The following is a 24,684-nucleotide window of genomic DNA, read 5'->3' on the forward strand; positions in this document are numbered from 1 at the left end:
TAGAATGTGATGATGACTACACTGTTTGCATTTGCCCCTGTGTTAACATGCAAATTTCATTATTTAGATTGGCTATCCGGATAAAGATAATGTGATCAGCTAGAAATAGTGTAGAGGTTAAATCAAGGTTTAGCACCTCTAATATTCTAACACAAAAAGAAAGAAACAAACACACACAGACACATGCACACAACAGATATTTCCACACAGTGAACAGACTGAGATGATATGACAGAAAAATGAGAGAAAAAAAATGGGCAGTACAGACAGAACCACAGAGTCAAAAGCACATATACAAAACATTTCTTCCACAGAAAAGCAGCAGAAGCTAGACACACACACACACACACACACACACACACACACACACACACCTGGACATACATAATTGCACACACATACGCACGCGCACACACACACACACAAACGCACGCACGCAAAACTCACTGCTCCACAAAATAAAACCCAAACTAGGGTATACCACTGAAAGGAAATAGTGATGCAACGGAGCAATTTCCCTCCTTATACATTATATATCTTAATCAAGCATTCTTTATTAAGGGCTGTGTTCTTATAATTAGGGATGGGTATTAACCCAAAGCTGCAGACACTACTAGCAAAACCGTAAGACAGAAAAGATGAGTGACTTACACTCAAGCACTATCAGAGCACTAGCAAAACAAAGAAATGTGGTAATAGTGCAGAGCAAAGACATTGGCTTGAGTTCACGCCAATGGAAAAAAGATTGTTGAGAAGAGGGAAGAAAGTGGCGGAAGAGGAGGGTCTACCTTGTAGGCGACTCTTGGCGGACATTTCTTTCCCAAACCTAAGGGTGGGGACATGTGGAGCAGCATCTGATACATATCGCGGTACTTGATACGGCCACTTCACAGGGTAGGAAATCAAAACATAAATAGAATGCAAACAGAGAAGGATGGGAAGTTAGAGAAGGGGAAAAATAAATAAAAAGAAATCAACAAAACAGCAGAATGATGGAAAGGAAAAACAGAAATCTGTTGTTAATAGATTTCCTTGAGTGAGATGGAAGGTATATGCCATCCTCGGCCACTGTGTCAGGGCGCAGGGATGGATGCATCGCTACGGAGCTCAGGATTCCTGAGAGGAAACATGGAATGGTAAAGAGTGAGTCAGGGGAGGAGGGGAGAAAAATGGGACAATGGTCAGACCCACACAGGATGCTGATGAAAGGGAAGAGAGATGAGAGCAGTGTAATGGGGATGTCTGCCACAGCATGCTTGCAGACATCTCACTGGTACTACAACCAGGGTGTACGGAGACAAAGGTTTCAATGCCAGCCTGAAATCTGCTGTGGTTGCTCATAGCCTAACTTTCACGAGGCAGACATGTACAAAAAAGATCACATTGTTCTTGATGGTTTTGATTTGCCATAACTGAATTGAATTTAAGACTTTTGAAGGCTCAGTTTGTAGAGTAAATTGCAGTCTGCAGTTAAAACATTACAGACAGAAGAAAGTCTTATGGCAGGCAGCATGTTGGGACAGTGCCGCAGCTTTGAAAACTTTGTTTCCACTCCAGGATCATCACCCAAAGCCAGACAGTTTGAAGGGGCAAGTGCTAGTGTAAAGGCGATTTCATTGGTGCACAGCCATTCAGTTAAAATTCTCTTGGCATAGAGGTACACAAAGCACCCTAGTGACGGAAATGTCTGGTATTTGCAAACCTTGTATGCTACCCTATTAGGGCAGTTCTTCCCTAAGCCAAGGGGGGGTGAGATAATGCGTAACAAATTGTACATATCCTTATAGGAAATCCGTCCGCTGCGGAAAAGAACAAGCACATAAATAAACAACCGTTCAGGACAGCTTCCAAAATAAAATAAAACAAAACAAAACAAAACAATAAACAAAAAAACAAAATCCCAATAATTATCAGAGGGCTGACTGCAAACAACAAGGTACAGGAATGAGGCCTTGTTCAGTCACCGTAGTCACAAACAGGGGAGAGAGGAGTAAGGCTAGAGAGTTTTTTCCTTCACTTTACTGTGTATTCTGTTCTCTGGGGCCAGATGAAGGCTTGAACATACCACGCAGCTGGGTCATACTCAGCCCAAACCCGGATAAACTCATCGAGGTGATGAGGCCCCAGGATGGACGAGTCTCTGGTCAGATACTCAAAGTTATCCATTATGACAGCCACAAACAGGTTCAGCATCTAGAAGACAGACATAAGGTAGTTAGACCTGTTGTTTTGAAATATTAAAAATAACAGACATTTATTTTTATGTTTTATGATATTCTAATAAAAGCTAACACTAAATTCTAGGATTTCACAGATGAAATGTTATCTAACTAGACAAGATACTGATGTAAACATGTTGAAATAGTTCTTCACAGTATTATCGATGTTAAGCAAAAACACTTAAGTACTGTAATTGCAAACATGTGCAAACATGCCCACAGTTCCCTTTAGAATATATCTATCTATATTTGCCCCAGTCAAATCTGATAAAAACTGCTTCAAAAAAAGCTTAATACCGTTGTTTCCACTGTTTTTAATTCAATAACTTCTAAGCCACCTCTATGCATTCTGTGGATTCTGATTTACTCTTGTTTCCATTTTTTAAGAACCTTTTCTTATATTTTGATTATGACTTTTCACTTTCATTGTTTTTATGCTGTCTTAATGTTTTATTACAAATGGAACAGCAGTTTATAATGAAGTTTATAATGCCAAAAACACAGAGGACATACATCTTAACCTCCTAAGACCTGAACTCTTCCACAGCATGCACTTTTAATTTCTCTTTGATATTTGGGCTGATTAGGACCCGATTAATGTAAAAACAAAGAATTACCAGATTTTTTTTTTCTAAGAAAAATTAGAGCCACATATGAGGATATTCGTTTAAAATTTTAGTATAACAGTAGCAGTATAATGTTCTCGTAAGTAGATATCAGGCCCTTGTAGAGCAAAATTGAGTATATGTTGGTCTAAATAACCCTAAATGTGATGTCCATATATGTGGACGCCAGGTCCTAGGAGGGTCAATATTATATTTTAGCAATATAACTGTTGCTACTTTAAAAATATATGCTGTATTTTGTATTTTTAAGTGGCTTGAAAACACACATTTTTAAGTATCATGTATCGATTACACATACTGGATCTGGCATGTATGTAAAAAATTAAACAGCTGGAATACTGGATGTGTATCTTCTCAGGGAGCACAAATCCTGTACTAACAAAAACTCATTAACAAGTGTTGATTTATTCATTCATTAAAAATTTGAGAAAATGACCAGTAATGATCATTACTCTGTCCCAAATATATGTGTGGTGACTAACTAGCACATGCGTATTTCTGACTAGGTGGCTTAAAGATGGGCAGCTGCGAGGTTTTACAGTAAGTTTTATATTTACTCTGTTTTGTGATCAGCAATTTAGACGTAAATATTATAAAAAAGCAGAAGTAAGAGTTAGTTAAACTCTTTGGCCAATAGTTAAACAATCAAATGTGTCAGCTGCAATGGCGACATTTAGGCTTCAGTACTGACCAGGAAAGAGCAGAGAAAAATGAAAGAGACAAAGTAGAAATAGGCAAAATCGCTGCCACACTCTTTTCCGTGGGTCCCTGATCGCTCATCACATGTACGGTGACTCAAGCACGATAACATGATCTCATGCCAAGCCTCTCCAGTTGCACTCCTGATACATTATAGAGAGAGAAGAGGAAAAAGAGAAACAGAAATGGTTAAATGAAGACATTGACAACATTGTGCATCACCCCAGTTCAGCTTCAACAAACTTAAAATTTATTGTGAAGCACTTTGATGTACACTAATCTGTTTTATGTGGTATAGAGAAACAAATTTTAACTTGACTTGACTTAAAATAACATGGTTGATTTTTGACTATTTTCAGTGAAGGAAGATCAGTCTGATGCTAATATGTCTTGCAGAAAAAGTACAGTCTGTTTATTAAAGCGATATATATATATATATATATATATATATATATATATATATATATATATATATACATACATACATACATACATACGCACACACACACACACAGTGGCTTGCAAAAGTATTCGGCCCCCTTGAACTTTCCCACATTTTGTCACATTACAGCCACATGAATCAATTTTATTGGAATTCCACGTGAAAGACCAATACAAAGTGGTGTACACGTGAGAAGTGGAACGAAAATCATACATGATTCCAAACATTTTTTACAAATAAATAACTGAAAAGTGAGGTGTGCGTAATTATTCAGCCCCCTTTGGTCTGAGTATAGTCAGTTGCCCATAGACATTGCCTGATGAGTGCTAATGACTAAATAGAGTGCACCTATGTGTAATCTAATGTCAGTACAAATACAGCTGCTCTGTGACGGCCTCAGAAGTTGTCTAAGAGAAAATTGGGAGCAACAACACCAAAGAACACACCAGACCGGTCTGGGATAAAGTTATTGAGGAATTTAAAGCAGGCTTTGGCTACAAAATCGTTTCCCAAGCCTTGAACATCTCATGGAGCACTGTTCAAGCGATCATTGGGAAATGGAAGGAGTATGGCACAACTGTAAACATACCAAGACAAGGCCGTCCACCTAAACTCACAGGCCCAACAAGGTGAGCGCTGATCAGAAATGCAGCCAAGAGGCCCATGGTGACTCTGGACAAGCTGCAGAGATCTACAGCTCAGGTTGGGGAATCTGTCCATAGGACAACTATTAGTCGTGCACTGCACAAAGTTGGTCTTTATGGAAGAGTGGCAAGAAGAAAGCCATTGTTAACAGAAAACCATAAGAAGTCCCATTTGCAGTTTGCCACAAGCCATGTGGGGGACACAGCAAACATGTGGAAGAAGGTGCTCTGGTCAGATGAGACCAAAATGGAACTTTTTGACCACAATGAAAAACGCTATGTGTGGCGGAAAACTAACACTGCACATCACTCTGAACACACCATCCCCACTGTCAAATATGGTGGTGGCAGCATCATGCTCTGGGGGTGCTTCTCTTCAGCAGGGACAGGGAAGCTGGTCAGATTTGATGGGAAGATGGATGTAGCCAAATACAGGGCAATCTTGGAAGAAAACCTCTTGGAGTCTGCAAAAGACTTGAGACTGGGGCAGAGGTTCACCTTCCAGCAGGACAATGACCCTAATCATAAAGCCAGGGCAACAATGGAATGGTTTAAAACAAAACACATCCATGTGTTAGAATGGCCCAGTCAAAGTCCAGATCTAAATACAATCGAGAATCTGTGGCAAGATCTGAAAACTGCTGTTCACAAACGCTGTCCATCTAATCTGACTGAGCTGGAGCTGTTTTGCAAAGAAGAATGGGCAAGGATTTCAGTCTCTAGATGTGCAAAGCTGGTAAAGACGTACCCTAAAAGACTGGCAGCTGTAATTGCAGCAAAAAGTAGTTCTACAAAGTATTGACTCGGGGCTGAATAATTACGCACACCCCACTTTGCAGTTATTTATTTGAAAAAATGTTTCAAATCATGTATAATTTTTTGTTCCACTTCTCACGTGTACACCACTTTGTATTGGTCTTTCACGTGGAATTCCAATAAAATTGATTCATGTTTGTGGCTGTAATGTGACAAAATGTGGAAAAGTTCAAGGGGGCCGAATACTTTTGCAAGCCACTGTGTATGTATATATATATATATATATATATATATATATATAAAAACACCCAGCACGCCCCTGCGGGCGGTTTTATCCTTCAAGCTCGGGTCCTCTACCAGAGGCCTGGGAGCTTGAGGGTCCTGCGCAGTATCTTAGCTGTTCCCAGGACTGCGCTCTTCTGGACTGAGATCTCCGATGTTATTCCCGGGATCTGCTGGAGCCACTCGCCTAGCTTGGGAGTCACCGCACCTAGTGCTCCGATTACCACGGGGACCACCGATACCTTCACCCTCCACATCCTCTCGAGCTCTTCTCTGAGCCCTTGGTATTTCTCCAGCTTCTTGTGTTCCTTCTTCCTGATATTGCTGTCATTCGGAACCGCTACATCGATCACTACGGCCGTCTTCTTCTGTTTGTCTACCACCACTATGTCCGGTTGGTTAGCCACCACCATTTTGTCCGTCTGTATCTGGAAGTCCCACAGGATCTTAGCTCGGTCATTCTCCACCACCCTTGGGGGCATTTCCCATTTTGACCTCGGGACTTCCAGGTTATACTCGGCACAGATGTTCCTGTACACTATGCCGGCCACTTGGTTATGGCGTTCCATGTATGCCTTGCCTGCTAGCATCTTGCACCCTGCTGTTATGTGCTGTATTGTCTCTGGGGCATCTTTACACAGCCTGCACCTGGGGTCTTGCCTGGTGTGATAGACCCCAGCCTCTATGGATCTTGTACTCAGAGCTTGTTCTTGTGCTGCCATGATTAGTGCCTCTGTGCTATCTTTCAGTCCAGCTTTGTCCAGCCACTGGTAGGATTTCTGGATATCAGCCACCTCCTCTATCTGCCGGTGGTACATACCGTGCAGGGGCCTGTCCTTCCATGATGGTTCCTCGTCTCCCTCCTCTTTCTTGGGTTTCTGCTGCCTGAGGTATTCACTGAGCACGCTGTCAGTTGGGGCCATCTTCGTGATGTATTCTTGGATGTTCGTTGTCTCATCCTGGACTGTGGTGCTGACACTCACCAGTCCCCGACCCCCTTCCTTCCGCTTAGCGTACAGCCTCAGGGTGCTGGACTTGGGGTGAAACCCTCCATGCATGGTAAGGAGCTTTCTTGTCTTTATGTCAGTGGCTTCTATCTCCTCCTTTGGCCAGCCTATTACCCCAGCAGGGTACCTGATCACGGGCAGGGCGTACGTGTTGATGGCCCGGATCTTGTTCTTACCGTTCAACTGACTCCTCAGGACTTGCCTGACCCTCTGCAGGTACTTGATGGTTGCAGCTTTCCTAGCGGCCTCTTCATGGTTCCCATTCGCCTGCGGGATCCCCAGGTACTTGTAACTGTCCTCTATGTCTGCAATGTTGCCTTCTGGTAGTTCAATCCCCTCAGTTTTGACTACCTTCCCTCTCTTTGTTACCATCCGACTACACTTCTCCAGCCCGAACGACATTCCAATGTCATTGCTGTAGATCCTGCTAGTGTGGATCAGTGAATCGATGTCTCGTTCACTCTTGGCATACAGCTTGATGTCATCCATGTACAGGAGGTGACTGACAACTGCTCCGTTCCGTAGTCGGTATCCGTAGCCAGTCTTGTTAATGATCTCACTGAGGGGGTTCAGGCCTATGCAGAACAGCAGTGGGGGCAGAGCATCTCCTTGGTAGATCCCGCACTTAATGGTGACTTGTGCTATGGGCTTGGAGTTGGCCTCTAGTGTTGTACGCCACATCCCCATTGAGTTCCTGATGAAGGCTCTTATTTATATATATATATATATATATATATATATATATATATATATATATATATATATATATATCACGGTAGCAAGCCCCAAGTGCGATGGAAGAAGGATTGTTGAGTACGAGAGGAACTGACCTGAGAGATAGAGGTTGTGTCCAAATTTATGGGCTGCATCCTCCTGAGGACGCATTTGTACGTCACAGCGATTACGTCACAGCGACGCGACGAAGGCTGACGCGACGAAGGCTGTCCAAATTCGTAGACTTCTCCGAATGCAGCCGACAAATGTGTCCTCCTTTTCCCCGAATTTGAAGAATGGGTCAGGTGTGTCCTTCGTGGCCCACCATATCCCAGAATTCATAGCGTGGCCAAGCCAATTCCAGTTTTCAACAATGGCGGCCGCTACTAAGTTTTTAATATTACTCTTATTACTCTTTCTGGGTCACAAAATACAGTTTTAGCATATTTTTTAGGCGAGAATGTAGCTGTGTAAACTTCAAATATCTGCTTGGTTTATCAAGACATCGCATATTTGCAAAAGTGCTCCGACGTTTTCGGAGACGTCTGTTACCCACCAGCTCGATAAGTAGCCGGGAGCTCGAGGGTCACTGGAGCCGCTGAGAGCGGCACCACTCCCGGCACATCATTTTCAGATCACCGCGGACTTTCGCTACTCAGGTTAAATATATAAGTCACTTAGATAATCTAAAAATGTTATTTTTAGCCTTTTTTCAGTGTTTCATTTGTTCGTGAGTAAATCGGTTTGGCTGAGATTAAAGTTATTAGATTAGATTAGATAAAACTTTATTAATGCCCTGGGTGGTTTTCACATAGCTGAATAAACGTCAAACAGAAAACTGATTAAACAGAAGTGTGAGACGGTCGAGAATTTACGCCAGTGCCCTGTTATATTTTAGATAGCAAGGAGCAGAAGGCCGAGTTTATTAAACTCCACCGAGACAGCGGTGACGCTAATCAGAAGGCTAGACCGTCCAATTTCACAGTCGTTTACTTCCAGCCTACCCAACCTACTGAGGACCCGGCCCACGTAGACCGCGCAGGCCGGGTCCTCAGGAGGATGCAGCCCATGAATTTGGACACGACTAGAATCATGGTGAAGTTTGAAACCTGGATCCTCCGTAGCCGGTTACCAAGACTACGTGAAGTACCCTACGTGAAGTAACCTAGATCTACTAGATGTTGTGAATACAGCCTACCTCAACCTTACCTACCTCAACTATTACCAAGGCTAACCAAGTGATCTACACCACGGCAACGGTGATCAGTTAGATGCTTGGCTACAAGCTGAACAGCTACAAGAAGCAGTACAGACCATGGAGAAGGAGACTAGAGACCAAGATCAAGATAGCAGGGAGGGAGGTTAGCCAACTATCAGAGCTGCAGAAATGTGCAATGAAGAAGGTGCCTAAGAAGTACAGCAAGCTGTCCATACCTGAGGCCTTGGAAACTGCCAAGAAACGACTCACAGCCTTGGCCAGCCGCTTGAAGAGGTACACCAAATAGATTGAAGGCAGGCGAATAAACCAGTTTTTCTCCACAGAACCAACCAAGGTGTACTCTCAGTGGCAAGGGAATAATATAAGAGCAGCACCACCAAGGCTGGAAACCGAGCAATACTGGAAGAACATATGGGAGAAGGACGCCATCCATAACAGCAATATTTAGCGGATAGTGGATCAAAGAGCAGACCACAGAGACCTCCCTGAACAGGGTTCAGTAACCATCACAGTGGCAGATATCCAAGAAAGGGTCTCCAGTATGAAGAGTTGGACAGCACCAGGGCCCGACATGGTTCACGCCTACTGGCTGAAGAAGCTGACTGCACTCCACGAGCATCTGGCAGTACAAATGAACCAGCTGCTAGTTGATGAGAGACAACCAGAATGGCTAACCGAAGGCCAGACAGTCCTGATCCCCAAGGACCCCCAGAAGGGAAAAGTCCTATAACAGTAAAGAGTCATAAAGTCTGCGGAGAGGATCATAGGAACAAAACTTCCTTCCATGGACTCTCTGTACACACAACGCTGCTGAAAAAGAGCAGAGAGAATTACCAGGGACCCACACCATCTAGTTCACCCTCTGCTCAGACACAAAAAGTGTATATACTTCCTTAGACACAACAGAGCTGAGAGCATCATCACACACAGAACAAGCTTTTTCAACAGCTTCTTCCCCGCAACTGTCAGACTGATGGCAAAACACAAACACTGAATATTCAACATAACACTCAACATACAACAGTCAGACTGATGGCATAACATAAAAAAAACACTGAACACTTAAAATAACACAGCACTACCTCACCTCATTTCATTATACAATGGGATAAATCACTGATTAATGTGCAATATATTCACTGAAACAGATCTGTGAAACAGATTTGTGAAAATGTGCAATATTATATGTTCCTAAGAAGTGCATTACCACCCTCTCTGTACAGTGTGTTTTGTATATAGTAAATACAATGATTGCTCCATTCTTTGCTTTATTTCTATTCTCTTTTTTAGTTGCTTTGTTTTTACTTTGTAAAAAATAATTTGACCTGGAGAGCTATGCACAAGAATTCCAATGTGTATGGACTGTTGGTCCTGTGTGCAAATGGCAAATAAAAATCTTGAATCTTGAATAACAGTACCACATGGAAGCGCCTGTCAGACATCATAGCAAGAATATCAGAGGAGCAAAACACCAGCTATTGGCAGACAGAGCAGTCGTCCAAGACTGCAAGACTAGGCTGACCAACCTGTGCACCTGGATTGACTACAAGAAGGCCTATGATTCAATATCCCACACCTGGATCCTGGAATGCCTATAACTGTACAAGATCAACAGGACCTGAAGAGCCTTCATCAGGGACTCATGGGGGTATGGCAAAAAACAATAGAGGCCAACTTCAAGCTGATAGCACAAGTTGCCATCAAGTGCCATATCTACCCCACTGCTGTTATGCATGGGCCTGAATCCCCTCAGGGAGATCATTAACGAGGCTGGCTACGGATACTGACTACAGAATGAAGCTTGATATCATCCACCTCTTGTACATGGATGACATCAAGCTGTATGGCAAGAGCGAACAAGACATTGATTCACTGATCCACACCACTAAGATATACAGCTATAACATTGGAATGTCGTTTGGACTGGAGAAGTGTAGTCGGATGATAACTGTTAAGTCAAATTGTTGAATGTGTCATTGTGGTTCTTAAATTTGTAAAGGTTTAGTTCAAGCAGTAGGATCAAAGCCATTCCTTTGTCTCTGACCCCCTCTCCAGCCACCCTGTGCTGGGGGAGGTTTTATTGCAGATACATCCTATCTGAAAGATCTGATTCTTGTGTGGTAAGTGAAGATATGCGTAGCTTATTTGAGGGTTTAAAAATGTGTTAGGTAGGATGTAGAATTATTGTAGCGACACTGACACTGCCCTGGATGCAATAAAGGCCTGAGTGTGTCATGAATTTAGGAGTAGATTTCTAGGAGGCCCTCCCCCACTTTGAACTGTGAAAGTAAGGCAAAGAGAAGTTAATGTTGAGTGGAAATTCCCCAGGGGAGACCTGGGTGGGGGTCTCAGTGTTTGTAATATGTTAACTCTGTTTTCTCTGTTGTGTAGAGGAATTTGGTGTAGCTTAGGAGATTACTTTTATGACCGGCAGGAAGTCACGTACGCAGAAACACACACACAATGGATTGGATTTATATAGTGCTTTTCAAGGCACCCAAAGCACTTTACAATGCCACTATTCATTCACTCTCACATTCACACACTGGTGGAGGCAAGCTACGGTTGTAGCCACAGCTGCCCTGGGGCAGACTGACAGAAGCGAGGCTGCCATATCGCGCCATCGGCCCCTCTGGCCAACACCAGTAGGCGGTAGGGTAAAGTGTCTTACCCTACACAGTGCTTAAACACTCGCACACTCACTCACGTGCACTAACATAGACATACGGGTACACGCACACACAGGCACTCACATGCTCGTGCATACACACAGACACAGAGTTTGCAGCACACCATGGGGGTTTTATGATGGGATCACTTCTACAAAACTGTGTTTCACAGACAAAGCAGTGAAGATCTGCAGAGGGACACCGGCCTTGCACATCTCCCTTTCTAGAAGATGCATGCTTAAATGAAGATGAATAAAGATGAATAAAGGTTTTGTGAAATGACTACTGAGTTCCGGTGCCATCTCTGGATGCCCGAGGAATAAAAAGAATCGGGGTGAAACTGATTTCGCAACAGTTTTAGTGCTGTGAAACCCGGGGATTCGCTTGAGGCCCAGGAAGGATAAATTGGCAGAGCTGAGATCGTGAAACGAGGTGAACAGAGAGGTAGCTCACATGATTAAAAGGTAAGCACAACCCATTTATTTTCGAACCGTGCATATTGTTTAAAGCCTAAATTATCTGTTTGCTAAGTTGAACGTATCGCAGTGTAAATTCACTCAGTAGAATAAAGAGGTGGCTAGGGTCCGTCCCAGCACGACTAAAGCAAGAGACTTTTGCTAAAAACTTCAGGTCGATGTTTAGTGCATTGTAAGAAAATCTCAGTGCATTAAAGCAGGAGACGTTTGTTACGGATTAGTAGAATCGGTGTTTCATCCGCGGCGGTGTGTGATCCGTCTTAGTTATTAAAAAAAAGTGGCGGTGTTGTGACCCGTCCCCATGCTTTAAAGCAGGAAACGTGTGTTACTATTAGTTAGAAAGCGGGGTTTAAGGCCTCGTCACCGGCTGAGGGCCGCATGTGTTCCGGGCTTGGTTGCTCCACCTATTCTCGGACACGGGGGTAGGACCTGTGAGGGCAGGAGATCCAGGGTGGTTACCTAGGCACCGGGGACGCCTTAAATAACTAAAGCTAGGTGTTGGATCCTAGTCGCGGTTGATAACCTGCATGAGAGTGGGGGCAAGTTGCTTCGTTAGTGAGAGTGCGACTGCTTGGCTCAGCCCACTGATTGCAGTGTGTGTAGACTGTGTAGTGTGTGTGAAAGCGCAGTTAGAGTCTGTGTCTTGTCCAAAGTACGGGAGTCAATTAAAGTAACAAAAAGAATTTGTGTCTAAAAGTGTGTGTTTGTGGTGTGTAGAAATTGCGGCAGGAGGCCGTGTCACGAATTGTTGCAAACTGTAAAATCAATTGGGGGGTTGAATTTGGTTTTATTTTTTTCTGGGGAAGAGAATCAAGTCCGTGGCGCAGTTTGAATAATTCGTGAGGCAAATGTGGCGCGATCTGAAGATTGTGAGCCTAATTGTCCTAGTTTTGTGAAGTGTGAGTGGACGGCATCCGCTCAGTGTGCTGATCAGGGCATTGTCCTGAATCAGCAGAGGAACGCAGAAAGTTTGAATGGGACTGCGAGAAGCATGAGGTGTGTGTGAGCCAGCCTCGAGGGGCGGGTTCACAGGTGGAACAAAGGAGAAGTAAAAGGTGTGTGTGTGTGAGAGAGAGAGAGAGAGAGAAAGGTGGGGGCGAGTGACCAGCCTGTGAGTGTGTGTGTGAATTCCTTGATGACAAAAAGGGAGAAAAAGTACATTAGTTGATTTTCTGTGAAATAATAATAGTCAAGAAATCAAAGTGATCAAATAGGAGAAAGTGAACTAAAATAAATAAAGACAACTAGGCAGCACGGTGGCAAGGTGGTTAGCACCGTGTTTGCGTGGGTTCTCTCCGGGTACTCCGGCTTCCTCCCACCGTCCAAAGAATGCAGCTTGTGGGGATAGGTTAATTGGATAATCCAAATTGCCACTAGTGAGTGTGAATGGTTGTCTGTTCCTGTGTGTTAGCCCTGCGACAGACTGGCGACCTGTCCAGGGTGTACCCCGCTTCTCGCCCTATGACAGCTGGGATAGGCTCCAGCGCTCCCCGCGACCCTGCAAAGGATAAGCGGAAGCGAATGGATGGATGAAACTAAACAGTGGATTAGTGTTAAGGTAATGATAAATAAATTGATAAAATTAACAGTGACATTTAAAGGTGATCAAGTACTCGAGGATGAATGGAGAATTTCATTGTGGACTGCATGAGAGCTGTTGGGGAGAAAGGAGAATGAGCTTGGAGGAGTGAGTTAACAGGTTAATGTGTGGGTGTAAAACAATGGGGTAAAAAGAGAAAGAAAATGATGAAAAGAAAATATAAAGTGTGGAAGTGTGAGTGGGAAATTGTCTCCAACTGGGGGAAGTGATACTACAGGTCGCCTTCTTCCCCTGTTGGACACACAAAAAAAACATAGTTTGTAGTGTTGTGGATGAAAAGAATTAATAACAACATCAAGAAGATTTTTTGTGTTTGCGGTTCAGAACAAATAAAAATTTCATTTTTGGGGTTTAAAGTCAGTAGAGGTCAAAACAAAATAAGTAGAGATGTGTTGCTTTAGGAGTGATGAAAACATATGCAGTCACAGTGAATAATGAAAGTCTCTCAGTCTGTCGATTACAGGTGGGGAACAGACCTGGATCAATTCTCCACGGGCAGCAGTCGGAAGAAAATTATAGGTTAAAATCATTAGAAACAACAACAACAACAAAAAAAATAGAAACACCCAGCCAGAATTTTTGGCTGAATTGTTTTGCAGCTTCCCGTCCTCATCCTGAACAAGCAAGCTCCAAGGAAGCTTAGCTCTCCTTGAAGACACAGAGTGCAGTTCCAGAAGCACAAGCATGAACATCAACAGTGGACAGCAGTCCAAGAGACAATACCAGAGTCCTGAGCAGAGAGGTCCAGCAGCACTATGGCCAAATGGCATCAGAAAGAGAAGATCCATCATCTTGATTGGATGAATGGAGATGCGTTTCCAGCAAGCTGCAACTTCACTGTGTGTGAAGGACTTTTGAGAAGATTGTTGGAGTTTAACATTTGCCGTGTTTGGAGCAAGATGGCAATGAAAGAGACAGTGGGAGCATACATGGGACAAAGCTGAAGAGAACTGACTGCCACTGGACTGCAAAGTGGGAGAAGAGAACCGAGTGAAAGGAGCAGGTGAGGACAGAGGAATGCTGTTTTAGTGTGGGGAATCAAATTGGGTTAAGGAATCTGGGGAGACAAACGACTGCCTTGAAGTGGAGGATTGACAAAGTGTCCAGACCACCACAAAAGGGGGAGGAAGACAAGCACTGAGGTATGCAAGTGTACTGTTAGAGAAAACGGAAAGGCAACACCACACATGCACATGATATGTACTAGAGGTAGCACAAAATTATACATGAAGTGTAACACATCAAAAGAGGGTATTTGTAGAAGGGGTTAACAACAAGCAGCGTGGTTGCAGATGGTAACCTGCAAGCATTTGGGGTTTAGCTGTGCCTGACTATGACAGAGTTTTTCATTTAGATCTTTCTGAAACAAAATTTGGAGTGAACAGAGTTTTGTTTCAGAAAAAAGGGGGAAGGTATATAAAAAGACACACAGAAATAGAAAATGTATTAACCCTACTAACACACACACACTTCTAATGAAGCTCATTAAAATCACGTAAGTCAAGTTAAGTAGGCAATACTGTTACCATCATCCTGTCTGGTTCATTGAGTGGGTTGAGAAGTGATACATAGAAGAGTAAATTAGTATTATTTTGGGGAATATGATTGCAGGGGTGACCAGAATCCTGCAGCTAGAGTTAAAATGAGTGAAACTATCAGATTCTTAGTTTTTTGGTTTTGTTTTTTGTTTCTGATGTATGGGGAAGGTTTTACCATGGCACCAAGCAGAGCTGCACGATGGGAATTAAAAGCGCTATATAACATGTCGAGAAAATCGTTGCATGTGAGTTTCTCCAACATTACAATGGGCTTGGGAGAAAGTCACTTATCTGGGACAATTAGGAAAGTAAGTTCCTGCCCAAAAAGGATTCAGTGAGGTAATCCGATTTAAAGTTCTTCTTTTTCTTTTTTGAAATGACGTCATTTTGCAGAGGGTGGAAATGAAATGCGACGATAGTTTCCACTATCAGCAAAGAAAGAATGGATGGATGGATGAATGAATGAATTCAATTCAATTCAATTCAATTCAATTTTATTTATATAGCGCCAAATCACAACAAATGTCGCCTCAAGGCGCTTCATAGATACAGAGAAAAACCCAACAATCATATGACCCCCTATGAGCAAGCACTTTGGCGACAGTGGGAAGGAAAAACTCCCTTTTAACAGGAAGAAACCTCCGGCAGAACCAGGCTCAGGGAGGGGAGGCCATCTGCTGCGACCGGTTGGGGTGAGAGAAGGAAGACAGGATAAAAGACATGCTGTGGAAGAGAGACAGAGGTTAATAACAGATATGATTCAATACAGAGAGGTCTGTTAACACATAGAGAGTGAGAAAGGTGACTGGAAAGGAAAAACTCAATGCATCATGGGAATTCCCCGGCAGCCTACATCTATTGCAGCATAACTAAGGGAGGATTCAGGGTCACCTGGTCCAGCCCTAACTATATGCTTTAGCAAAAAGGAAAGTTTGAAGCCTAATCTTAAAAGTAGAGATAGCGTCTGTCTCCCGAATCCAAACTGGAAGCTGGTTCCACAGAAGAGGGGCCTGAAAACTGAAGGCTCTGCCTCCCATTCTACTTTTAAATACTCTAGGAACAACAAGTAGGCCTGCAGAGCGGGAGCGAAGTGCTCTAATAGGGTGATATGGTACTACAAGGTCATTAAGATAAGATGGGGCCTGATTATTTAAGACCTTGTATGTGAGGAGAAGGATTTTGAATTCAATTCTGGATTTAACAGGAAGCCAATGAAGGGAAGCCAAAACAGGAGAAATATGCTCTCTCTTTCTAGTCCCTGTCAGTACTCTTGCTGCAGCATTTTGGATTAACTGAAGGCTTTTCAGTGAGTTTTTTGGACATCCTGATAATAATGAATTGCAGTAGTCCAGCCTGGAAGTAATAAATGCATGAACTAGTTTTTCAGTGTCACTCTGAGACAGGATATTTCTAATTTTAGAGATGTTGCGCAAATGGAAGAACGCAGTCTTACATATTTGTTTAATATGTGCGTTGAAGGACATATCCTGGTCAAAAATGACCCCAAGGTTCCTCACAGTGTTACTGGAGGCCAAGGTAATGCCATCCAGAGTAAGAATCTGGTTAGATACCATATTTCTAAGCTTTTCAGCGCCGAGTACAATGACCTCAGTTTTATCTGAGTTAAGAAGCAATGAGTGAATGAATGAGTGAAAAAAAACTGACTGACTGGTAAAAGTTGACAAAAGCTCACAAGACTTGACTGACTTGACCACTACTCAAGGTTAACCTCCACCTAGACAGGACAAAGGGTGGATGAATCTATGTGTGTTTCTTTTTACAGGAGCAGAAAGATGACAGTAGCATCCTAGGTTGCATGAGCTTTGGCCGTGCCGATTTAACCTTTAAATGCCACTTTCTGTGTCTGTGAATTTACCAGTGGTGTGTTATTCATGGGCTTGTGTTGCTCACAGAAGTCACTGTGAGAAAGTGTGTATACACCTGCGCAGCGCTAACATTTACATTTCTTTTCTACAGCAGAGGGTTAATCATGTGATTTAATCATGTGATTTACATACAGTATTGACACACAACTTGATGTTTTTCTACAACAGGATTACTGAGTTTTTGTGTGAAGAAAACTGTGGTTACAGGCTATATGTTGGTGATGAAATTACACTGTGTTGTTGGAGAAAATGTGAATGTTACAGGGAAGAAGTGAATACAGTGTGATACTGTGTTTGACACCAGTGTTACTTCTTTTTACAGCAGAGTGTTAACTTTATGACCTTTTACAGCACCTCTGGAATCTGGATGACCGACGCCTGACCACCAGGATGAATCGTGTATTTGGCTAATGTTTGTGTTTCCTTTAAGAGTGCTTGTAAAGGATTCAGCACAGACAGACAAGTGACAATTGAACAGATGTGCAGTGGTTACAGAATAGTCACATGGGGCTCATTATCAGACCACTATTGGGGCTCATGGTGAGTGACAAACTTCAGGAAAGTCACTGATTACAATGTGGAATGACGATGAGATGTTTAATGATTTGGAGCAAATTATGGAAAAAGTAGGAGTTTAATGAGGTTAGAATAAACCTGCAATGATCATTGTCTCTGTGATGCTGAATACTTTATTACACTTATGAGTTGCAGTTGGTTGCAAATGTGAGTTGTTTAAAACTTAAAGACTTTGTCTTCCAGGATACAGGCTCCGGGTGGAGCTGGGAGTTAAACAAGCTAAACATGTAACTGCTGACTAATGTTTTTACACAGGGTTACAGGTTGGAGTATGGCTGCTCCAAGTGGGAAACCCTGGAGATTGTTTTAGAGAGAATGTGCAACATTCTTGTGCATGTCTCATTGGGGAGTTGACACATGGCGAGAGCCGTGTGGCACAAGAGGAGTGTCATTTTTTAATTTGCAGGTGTCGTGAGGTAGCATGAGAAGAAGCAAGTAATAATAATAATAATGGATTGGATTTATATAGCGCTTTTCAAGGCACCCAAAGCGCTTTACAATGCCACTATTCATTCACTCTCGCATTCACACACTGGTGGAGGCAGCTACAGTTGTAGCCACAGCTGCCCTGGGGCAGACTGACAGACATATTGCGCCATCGGCCCCTCTGGCAACACCAGTAGGCGTTAGGGTAAAGTGTCTTGCCCAAGGACACAACGACCAGGACAGAGAGCCCGGGTTACAGATACGCTTCCCAACCCCCTGAGCCACGGTTGCCCCTAAGTAAGGAAGATTGTCCACAAGATGGAAGCTGAGGCCAGGAGAGAGGCTTCAGGAGGATCAGAGATCACCTTCAGCACAACAGACATCGCGCAGAGAGCTGTGCTATTAGGCTTCCAGGAGATTGATTGTCTTGTGTTCTTCATGATGAATAAGTCTCTAAACTAGCGGGGCTTGTGGAAACACAGACCCAACAATAACAAAGAGAGGGAAGGTAGTCAGAACTGAGGGGATCGAACTAGGCAACAATGCAGACATAAAGGACCACTACAAATACCTGGGGATCCCACAGAAAATGGAAACCACGATGAGGCTGCTGGGAAAGCTGCAACCACCAAGTACCTGCAGAGGGTCAGGCAAGTCCTGATGAGTCAGCTGAACGGTAAGAACACGATCTGGTGTATCAGATCGAGAAGATGGGGATTAACCCTGCTGGGACAATAAGCTGGGGAAAGGAGGACATAGAAGGCCACTGACATCAAGACAAGGAAGCTCCTGATCATTCATGGAGGGTTTCAGTCCAAGTCCAGCACCCTGAAGCTGTATGCTAAATGGAAGGAAGGAGGCCGGGAACTGGTGAGTGTTAGCACCACGGTCCAGGATGAGACAACAAATATCAGGAAGATGGCCCCAACCAACCACGTGCTCACGTCTGCCATACCAGGCAAGACCCCAGGTGAAGGCTGTGTAAAGATGCCCCTGAGACAATCCTGCACATAACAGCAGGGTGCAAGATGGAACGCCATAACCAAGTGCCCGGATGGTTGGACCTTAACAAGGTTCCAAGTAGCGCTTCAACATGCAACAAGAAGAAATAGGAGTGAGACAAAACTTTTTTGTGAGCATGCAATTTATTAGAAACACCACTTAAACTGAAACATCAGCTGTTTTACAGCTAATAAAAAGTTCCAATCATCGAAAATATTATTTTCTGCCATTTTTCAAGTGGTCTTAAACTTTTGGGAACTGTATGGGAAACTGGGAATGTACACTCAGTAAATATTTGTACTGACATTTTTGTTTGCTGCTCCTAAACACAAAATAAGCAACAAAGTGTATGATGTGCAGTGCAGCAAGGAGCGCTTGGACCTCTACGTTGGAGCAACCAAACAGCCACTCCATAAATGGATGGCTTCAACATACAAGAGCCCCCTCGACACAACAAGACTCAGCTGTACATCTGGAGCTAAAGGATAAAGGACACTCTTTGGAGGCTACCAATGTTCATACTTTGGACCCAGAGGACAGATGGTTTGAAAACAAGTAAAATAGGCCATCTATGTCCACTGTGAATGACAATCATTGAACAGCGATCTTAAGGCACTATCACATTGATAAACTGCCTGGTGAGATGACAGCAAACCCGATCAGCATTTACGACTGAGTGATAAAACTATTTGCTTAATGTGCTTATGGACCAATGTATATATTTAAGTTATGTATACCTGAACAGTAGCATGAGAGCCTGAAGGAATGTGCGGAAGTTGTTGTGGTGATTTATAGCTGTATCCTCATTCAGCTCAATGTTGCCAAACACCTAGAGCAGAAACATGGATTCAGGCCACAATATTGTAATGGTAAATTACTGCATGAATATCACATTCTCTGACCGAGTAGCATCACACACCTGCATTCCAATGATGGCGTAGATAAAGAACAGCATGGCAATCAGCAGACAAACATAAGGCAGGGCCTAAAGGGAACAACAGGAAACAAAACATATTTCATTTTAAATACCCACTCTGAGTTCTTCTAGGCAGTGTAGAAGTGTGTGCAGGAAATTACTGTATGTGGCTTTGGAAGTGTACAGAAAATGTGAATATCAGGGCTAGTCAAGAATGTGTAAGCATTGTACTGTTTATGAGCACCTTAAAAGACTGAACAAAGGTCCACAGCAAAATGCGAATGGTGTATCCCTGCCTCAGCAGCTTTATGAGTCGAGCAGCTCTAAAGAGCCTCAGAAAGCTCAAGTTGAGCAGCCTGTCCTGTTAGACACAGATAAGATAGGGAGCACTTATCCACCAAATATCATTGCTCAATGTTAAACACACTTATGGAAGTCAGCTGGTTACAAACAATCACATGTGGCAAAAGCATACAAGGTCAATACATTCAAGATCGCTAAATGCTGTTCATCACAGTGCTTTAAGAATTATCACTAAAAGGGGGCACAAAGGTTTTCCAGATGGCTCCATTTACTCATAACCTTAGACAACAGTGCACAGACTGGTTGACAAAGGAGCAAAGGAAGCCTCCTAGTAAACACACCTATGGTACCAATTTTGAAATCTTATGTGACCTTGTTCTCAAGTTATTACATTCACAGGATTTTCAGAAAACTTTCTCTGACCTCGAGGTTAAGGTCACCGGGAGTGAATGGTAAATTGACTGGTTCTTATTTAGCGCTTTTCTACTCTATCTGAGCACTCAAAGTACTTTATACAACTTGTACATTCACCCAAGCACTTTTTTCTAAGCTGTTTCTTAGTGCTTACTATCTAACATTCACACGCATTCATACTCCAATGGATGCATCGGAGAGCAGCATGGGGTTAGTATCTTGACCAACGACATTTGGCATGCAGACTGGGATTGAACCGCAAATTTTCCGGTTTGTAGGTGACCTGCTCTACCACCGGAGCTACAGCCACCCAGAGTCAAACTTGTCCAAGGTATTTAGTAGATCCACCGATGTTATCAATTCAAAAATCCGAGGTAACTTCCTTTTTATTTATCACATTCACAACATTTTCACTGAGATTCAAACCTGTCTAAGATTTTTAGATACCTAAATGGCATCAATTTGAAGCAGAAAATATTTTTTCTCATGGGATCAGTTTCTTGATTATTAATACGCAATTATCATGACCATCAACGACTAGGGATGGACCGATCCGATATTACGTATTGGTCCGATACTGACCTAAATTACTGGATTGGATATCGGAGAGAAATAAAAAAAATGTAATCACATCCATTAAATATCACAAAAGCACCTCACAAAACTAGAGACATGGCATAACTCAGCTCATAACCTTACGGAGCAGTATGCGTCACGTGATAGAGTGGCTGTGGTGTGCGAGACCTCTCAGTGGTCTGGTTGAGCATTTGGAGCCTCGCTACCAAACCGGCATTTCATCTCTGAGAAAGTTATCCCAGAGAGAAGTAAAGCAAGTGTGTAAGTTCATCTCTGAATGTTTGTAAAGCATTCCCACGTTAAGTTTAACAACCGATATATGGAACGACTGCCTCTTCTCTCTCCCTTCCTCTCCTGTTGCTACTTCAATCATGAAACTGATCAATGATCAGCTGATCAGCTTTTCTTTCGCGACTCCCGTCTCTCTTGTTTGTTTTTGGCCCACTTTGCACCAGAAAGAGGAAACCAGGGGCTGAACAACAGCAGCACGTTTAAGCTTGATAAGCTGTTGTTAGAATTTTATTTAATATTACTTTCTACAACAGGATCCTTTTCTACGCAGCTGACGGCTGGTAACTGTGCAGGGGCGGGTCTAGCAAAGTTTAGCCATGGGGGCAGGCAGGGCATTAACAGGGAAAGAGGGGTACAAAGAATTACTTTTCTTTCTTATTCTCATTTAAAATGTCTCATTTTTAATAATTATTTGAATCTTACACCCAAAGTTTTAATCTGATGTAAAATGTACAGAAGTCCATTACTGTATACAGTAACAATTAAGTCTAATATATACCCTAGTAAGCTATAGTACTTTTTCCTTTGGTAGGGTATCATCTGTGCAGTCTGCAATTCTGTTGAAGAAAAATGTTGAATCTATTAAATTATTGTAAAAAAAATAATTGATTTCTGTGTTTTTTTTGTTTGTTTGGTTTTTTTTACATGTGCATTAAAGTTAATTTCATTGCGTCAATTAAGCAAGTATGGGGTGATTCCCTGTACTTGCCAACCTTGAGAACTCAGAATTAGGGAGACATCCAATGGGTGTGTGTGTGTGTGTGTGTGTGTGTGTGTGTGTGTGTGTGTGTGTGTGTGTATATATATATATATATATATATATATACACACATACATATATATATATATATGTTAGGATGCCTGGGTCGTTGACCCAGGGTTTTTGAGTTTATTATATTATTTATAATTTCTAGTCTTTGGGTTTTTGTTAGAGTCATGTCTTATGGTTTGTCTCTGTGTAATCCTTAGTTGCTGTCTCCCCTGTCTGCTATATCCCCGTGTCCACTCAGTGTCTGTGTCTGCCCTGGTCCCACATCTCTGTTCCCTCTGTTGTAGTGCCTGCATGTGAGTCTGTGTCTTTTGTTCAGTCTGTGTTATGTGTTTCCTGTTTTACTTTGAAGGTCTCTGTCTTATCTCAGTGTGTTCAGTTTACGCTTCCTTGTCTCGTCAGTTCTGATTTGCCCCAGCTGTGTTTCCCTCCTGTTGTCCATTCCCTGATTGCTCCCTCTATGTATTTAAGCCCTGTGTTTCAGTTTGTCATTGTCGCGATCTACCGTTTATCTAGCTGTGTGTTCTGTCGGTCTGTCCGTGTAAGTTTATTTTTTGGATACTCAGTTTTGTTAGTTTTTTGAGTTTAACATTAAAGCTGTTTTGAGTTTCTGTCTCCGGAGTCTGCACTTTGGGTCCTATATATATATATATATATATATATATATATATATATACACAAAAAACTTGAATTTTACAGTGTTTATTATTACCATGGCTATCAAGTACTGATGTCCTCTAATATGTTTTTGTGAAGTCTAAAGACAATCCAAAAATATTGTGGGTAAAGTAAAGTTTACTGATTTAAGATGCAGTTTAAATCTTGCTAGAAGTTCATTAGACTGCTAGCAAGATGTAAACTGCAGGTTTATAGGGTTTCTTTTCCCTACATCACCAGCATGAAAATGTTTTTATCATAGGACAGTTTTATTTACAGAAACCCACTCACCGTAGTCTAGTGATGTTTTTGGACCATGGCATGCCAACACCATTGACCACGACAATCAACAACAAATGTGTAGAATGACAGAAAGAGTTGGGAAAGAGAGGCAAGAGAACACAAACAGTCATATTGTACAGCATAAACTGATAACAATCAGCAAATAATCGTATGCAGATACATATACACACATGTGTACAGAGATATACTTATAGTAGACTGAAAAGTCTGGAATAAATAAAGAAACTACCCACAAAATATGCAAAAACACTGTAAAATATAACTCAGCCGAATATCACACATTGAAGGTTACTCTCTAATGTGGATTCAGAAAAACACCTGTCCTGTAATTATTGCATCGTATCAAAACATTACTACCTAAAATCCTTTCCTTTTCCCCAGCTATATTGCCTTTTTTGACTCTGCCATGTGACTGACCACTGGCTAGTTAGCTTGCTTGCAATTTTCTAAACTGCAGTGTTTTTATGTATCCCATGAAATATTTAAGTGAGAGTGAGGTGGGTGGGGAAAAGTGCTCTTACATTGATTTCCGTCACCAGGATGTCAGTAATGCTTCCCAACACTGTCACAAAGTCAAACACATTCCAAGCATCCTTTAGGTAGTTCTGAAAAACAAAAAACAAAAAACAAAACAAAAAACAATAAAATAAGGAGCTGTGCTTTACCTTTAAGAGTATTTAGAGTTGCTTTATAATGACTACCCACCAATGGCCCAAAAGCAATGATCTTGAGAATACATTCCAGAGAGAAGAGAGTGGTGAACACTATGTTGAGGTTCTTTAGCATTACTTCATAGAACTCTGGAGCTCCATAGAACTACAAGAGAAGGGCAAATGAGACGTTAAGGCACATTTTAAGGTGACGAATAACGATTAGCTTTTCCTCCTCAGTGTGTCAGGCTAATGCATTCCTTCTATGTCCATTATATGGAGACTATACCCCATAGTGCTTAAAATATGAAAATCTTGATACAGATGGAAGGAAAGTGGACAATACATGTAGAAAGGCTAATTTAAAACATATCCTGTTCTCAAAAACTGACATAACTATAACTCTATAGCTGGACTCAAGAAATACGTGCTTAAAGATTTTAAACATGTGACATCACCGGGTTGGTTAGTTGCTAGTAATAGACTGGCACTGTTTGTGTTAGCTAACTACTAACAAAAACAATAACTCAGGGTAAATAAAGGACACTAAAACTAAAAATCAGTTTAAGTGGATCACTTTTGTGCTGCCCTTTGCTGCAACCATGAATTTTAAGTTAAAACTAAGGATACACTATTCACTTTTCTCTGACTGTTAAGCATTCAGTGGCTCTCTGTTGTCTGGCTAGTTGCAGTGAAACAGAAATTCCGCCTACCACACATATTAACCAATTTTTCCTGCAGATATGCTGATGTATTTCCTGATTGTGCTTCAGTAAAAAAAAACACAGTTATGTTTGTGATGTGATGTGAATGTATTAATCACTAGTGTAAACTGTTTGGATCTGCTTGGGAAAAGAAAGATTGTTTTATTCCATAAAATACCACTTATCGCATCACCTGATTGCGCTGCTTTGAACACCCTGCTAGATGAGGAAAATAAGAGTTTTTGACTCTAGCTTGTTGGCCCGGTAAACCACCTGTCACCTGAATCAAACACTTCCACACTGTCCTTATTCAAAACGTT

At 42.2% G+C, this 24,684-nt stretch overlaps 1 protein-coding gene across 1 annotated transcript in view; it reads right to left on the reverse strand.

Annotated features, from left to right (window-relative positions):
• cacna1ba (calcium voltage-gated channel subunit alpha1 Ba) overlaps positions 1-24,684 on the reverse strand; it is a 292,202-nt gene that overhangs the window by 76,297 nt on the left and 191,221 nt on the right. Inside the window, exons 31-38 of the mRNA XM_087849000.1 lie at positions 23,716-23,826; positions 23,532-23,615; positions 19,942-20,058; positions 19,701-19,766; positions 19,519-19,610; positions 3,537-3,687; positions 2,066-2,193; positions 789-885 (exon numbers count right to left, since the gene is read on the reverse strand). Of these exons, the coding sequence (XP_087705126.1) occupies positions 789-885; positions 2,066-2,193; positions 3,537-3,687; positions 19,519-19,610; positions 19,701-19,766; positions 19,942-20,058; positions 23,532-23,615; positions 23,716-23,826 (846 nt within the window). The remainder of the gene's footprint in view (positions 1-788; positions 886-2,065; positions 2,194-3,536; positions 3,688-19,518; positions 19,611-19,700; positions 19,767-19,941; positions 20,059-23,531; positions 23,616-23,715; positions 23,827-24,684) is intronic.

The sequence above is a fragment of the Neolamprologus brichardi genome, chromosome 12, assembly GCF_056152115.1.
Source record: "Neolamprologus brichardi isolate AB-2024 chromosome 12, ASM5615211v1, whole genome shotgun sequence".
NCBI lineage: Eukaryota > Metazoa > Chordata > Actinopteri > Cichliformes > Cichlidae > Neolamprologus > Neolamprologus brichardi.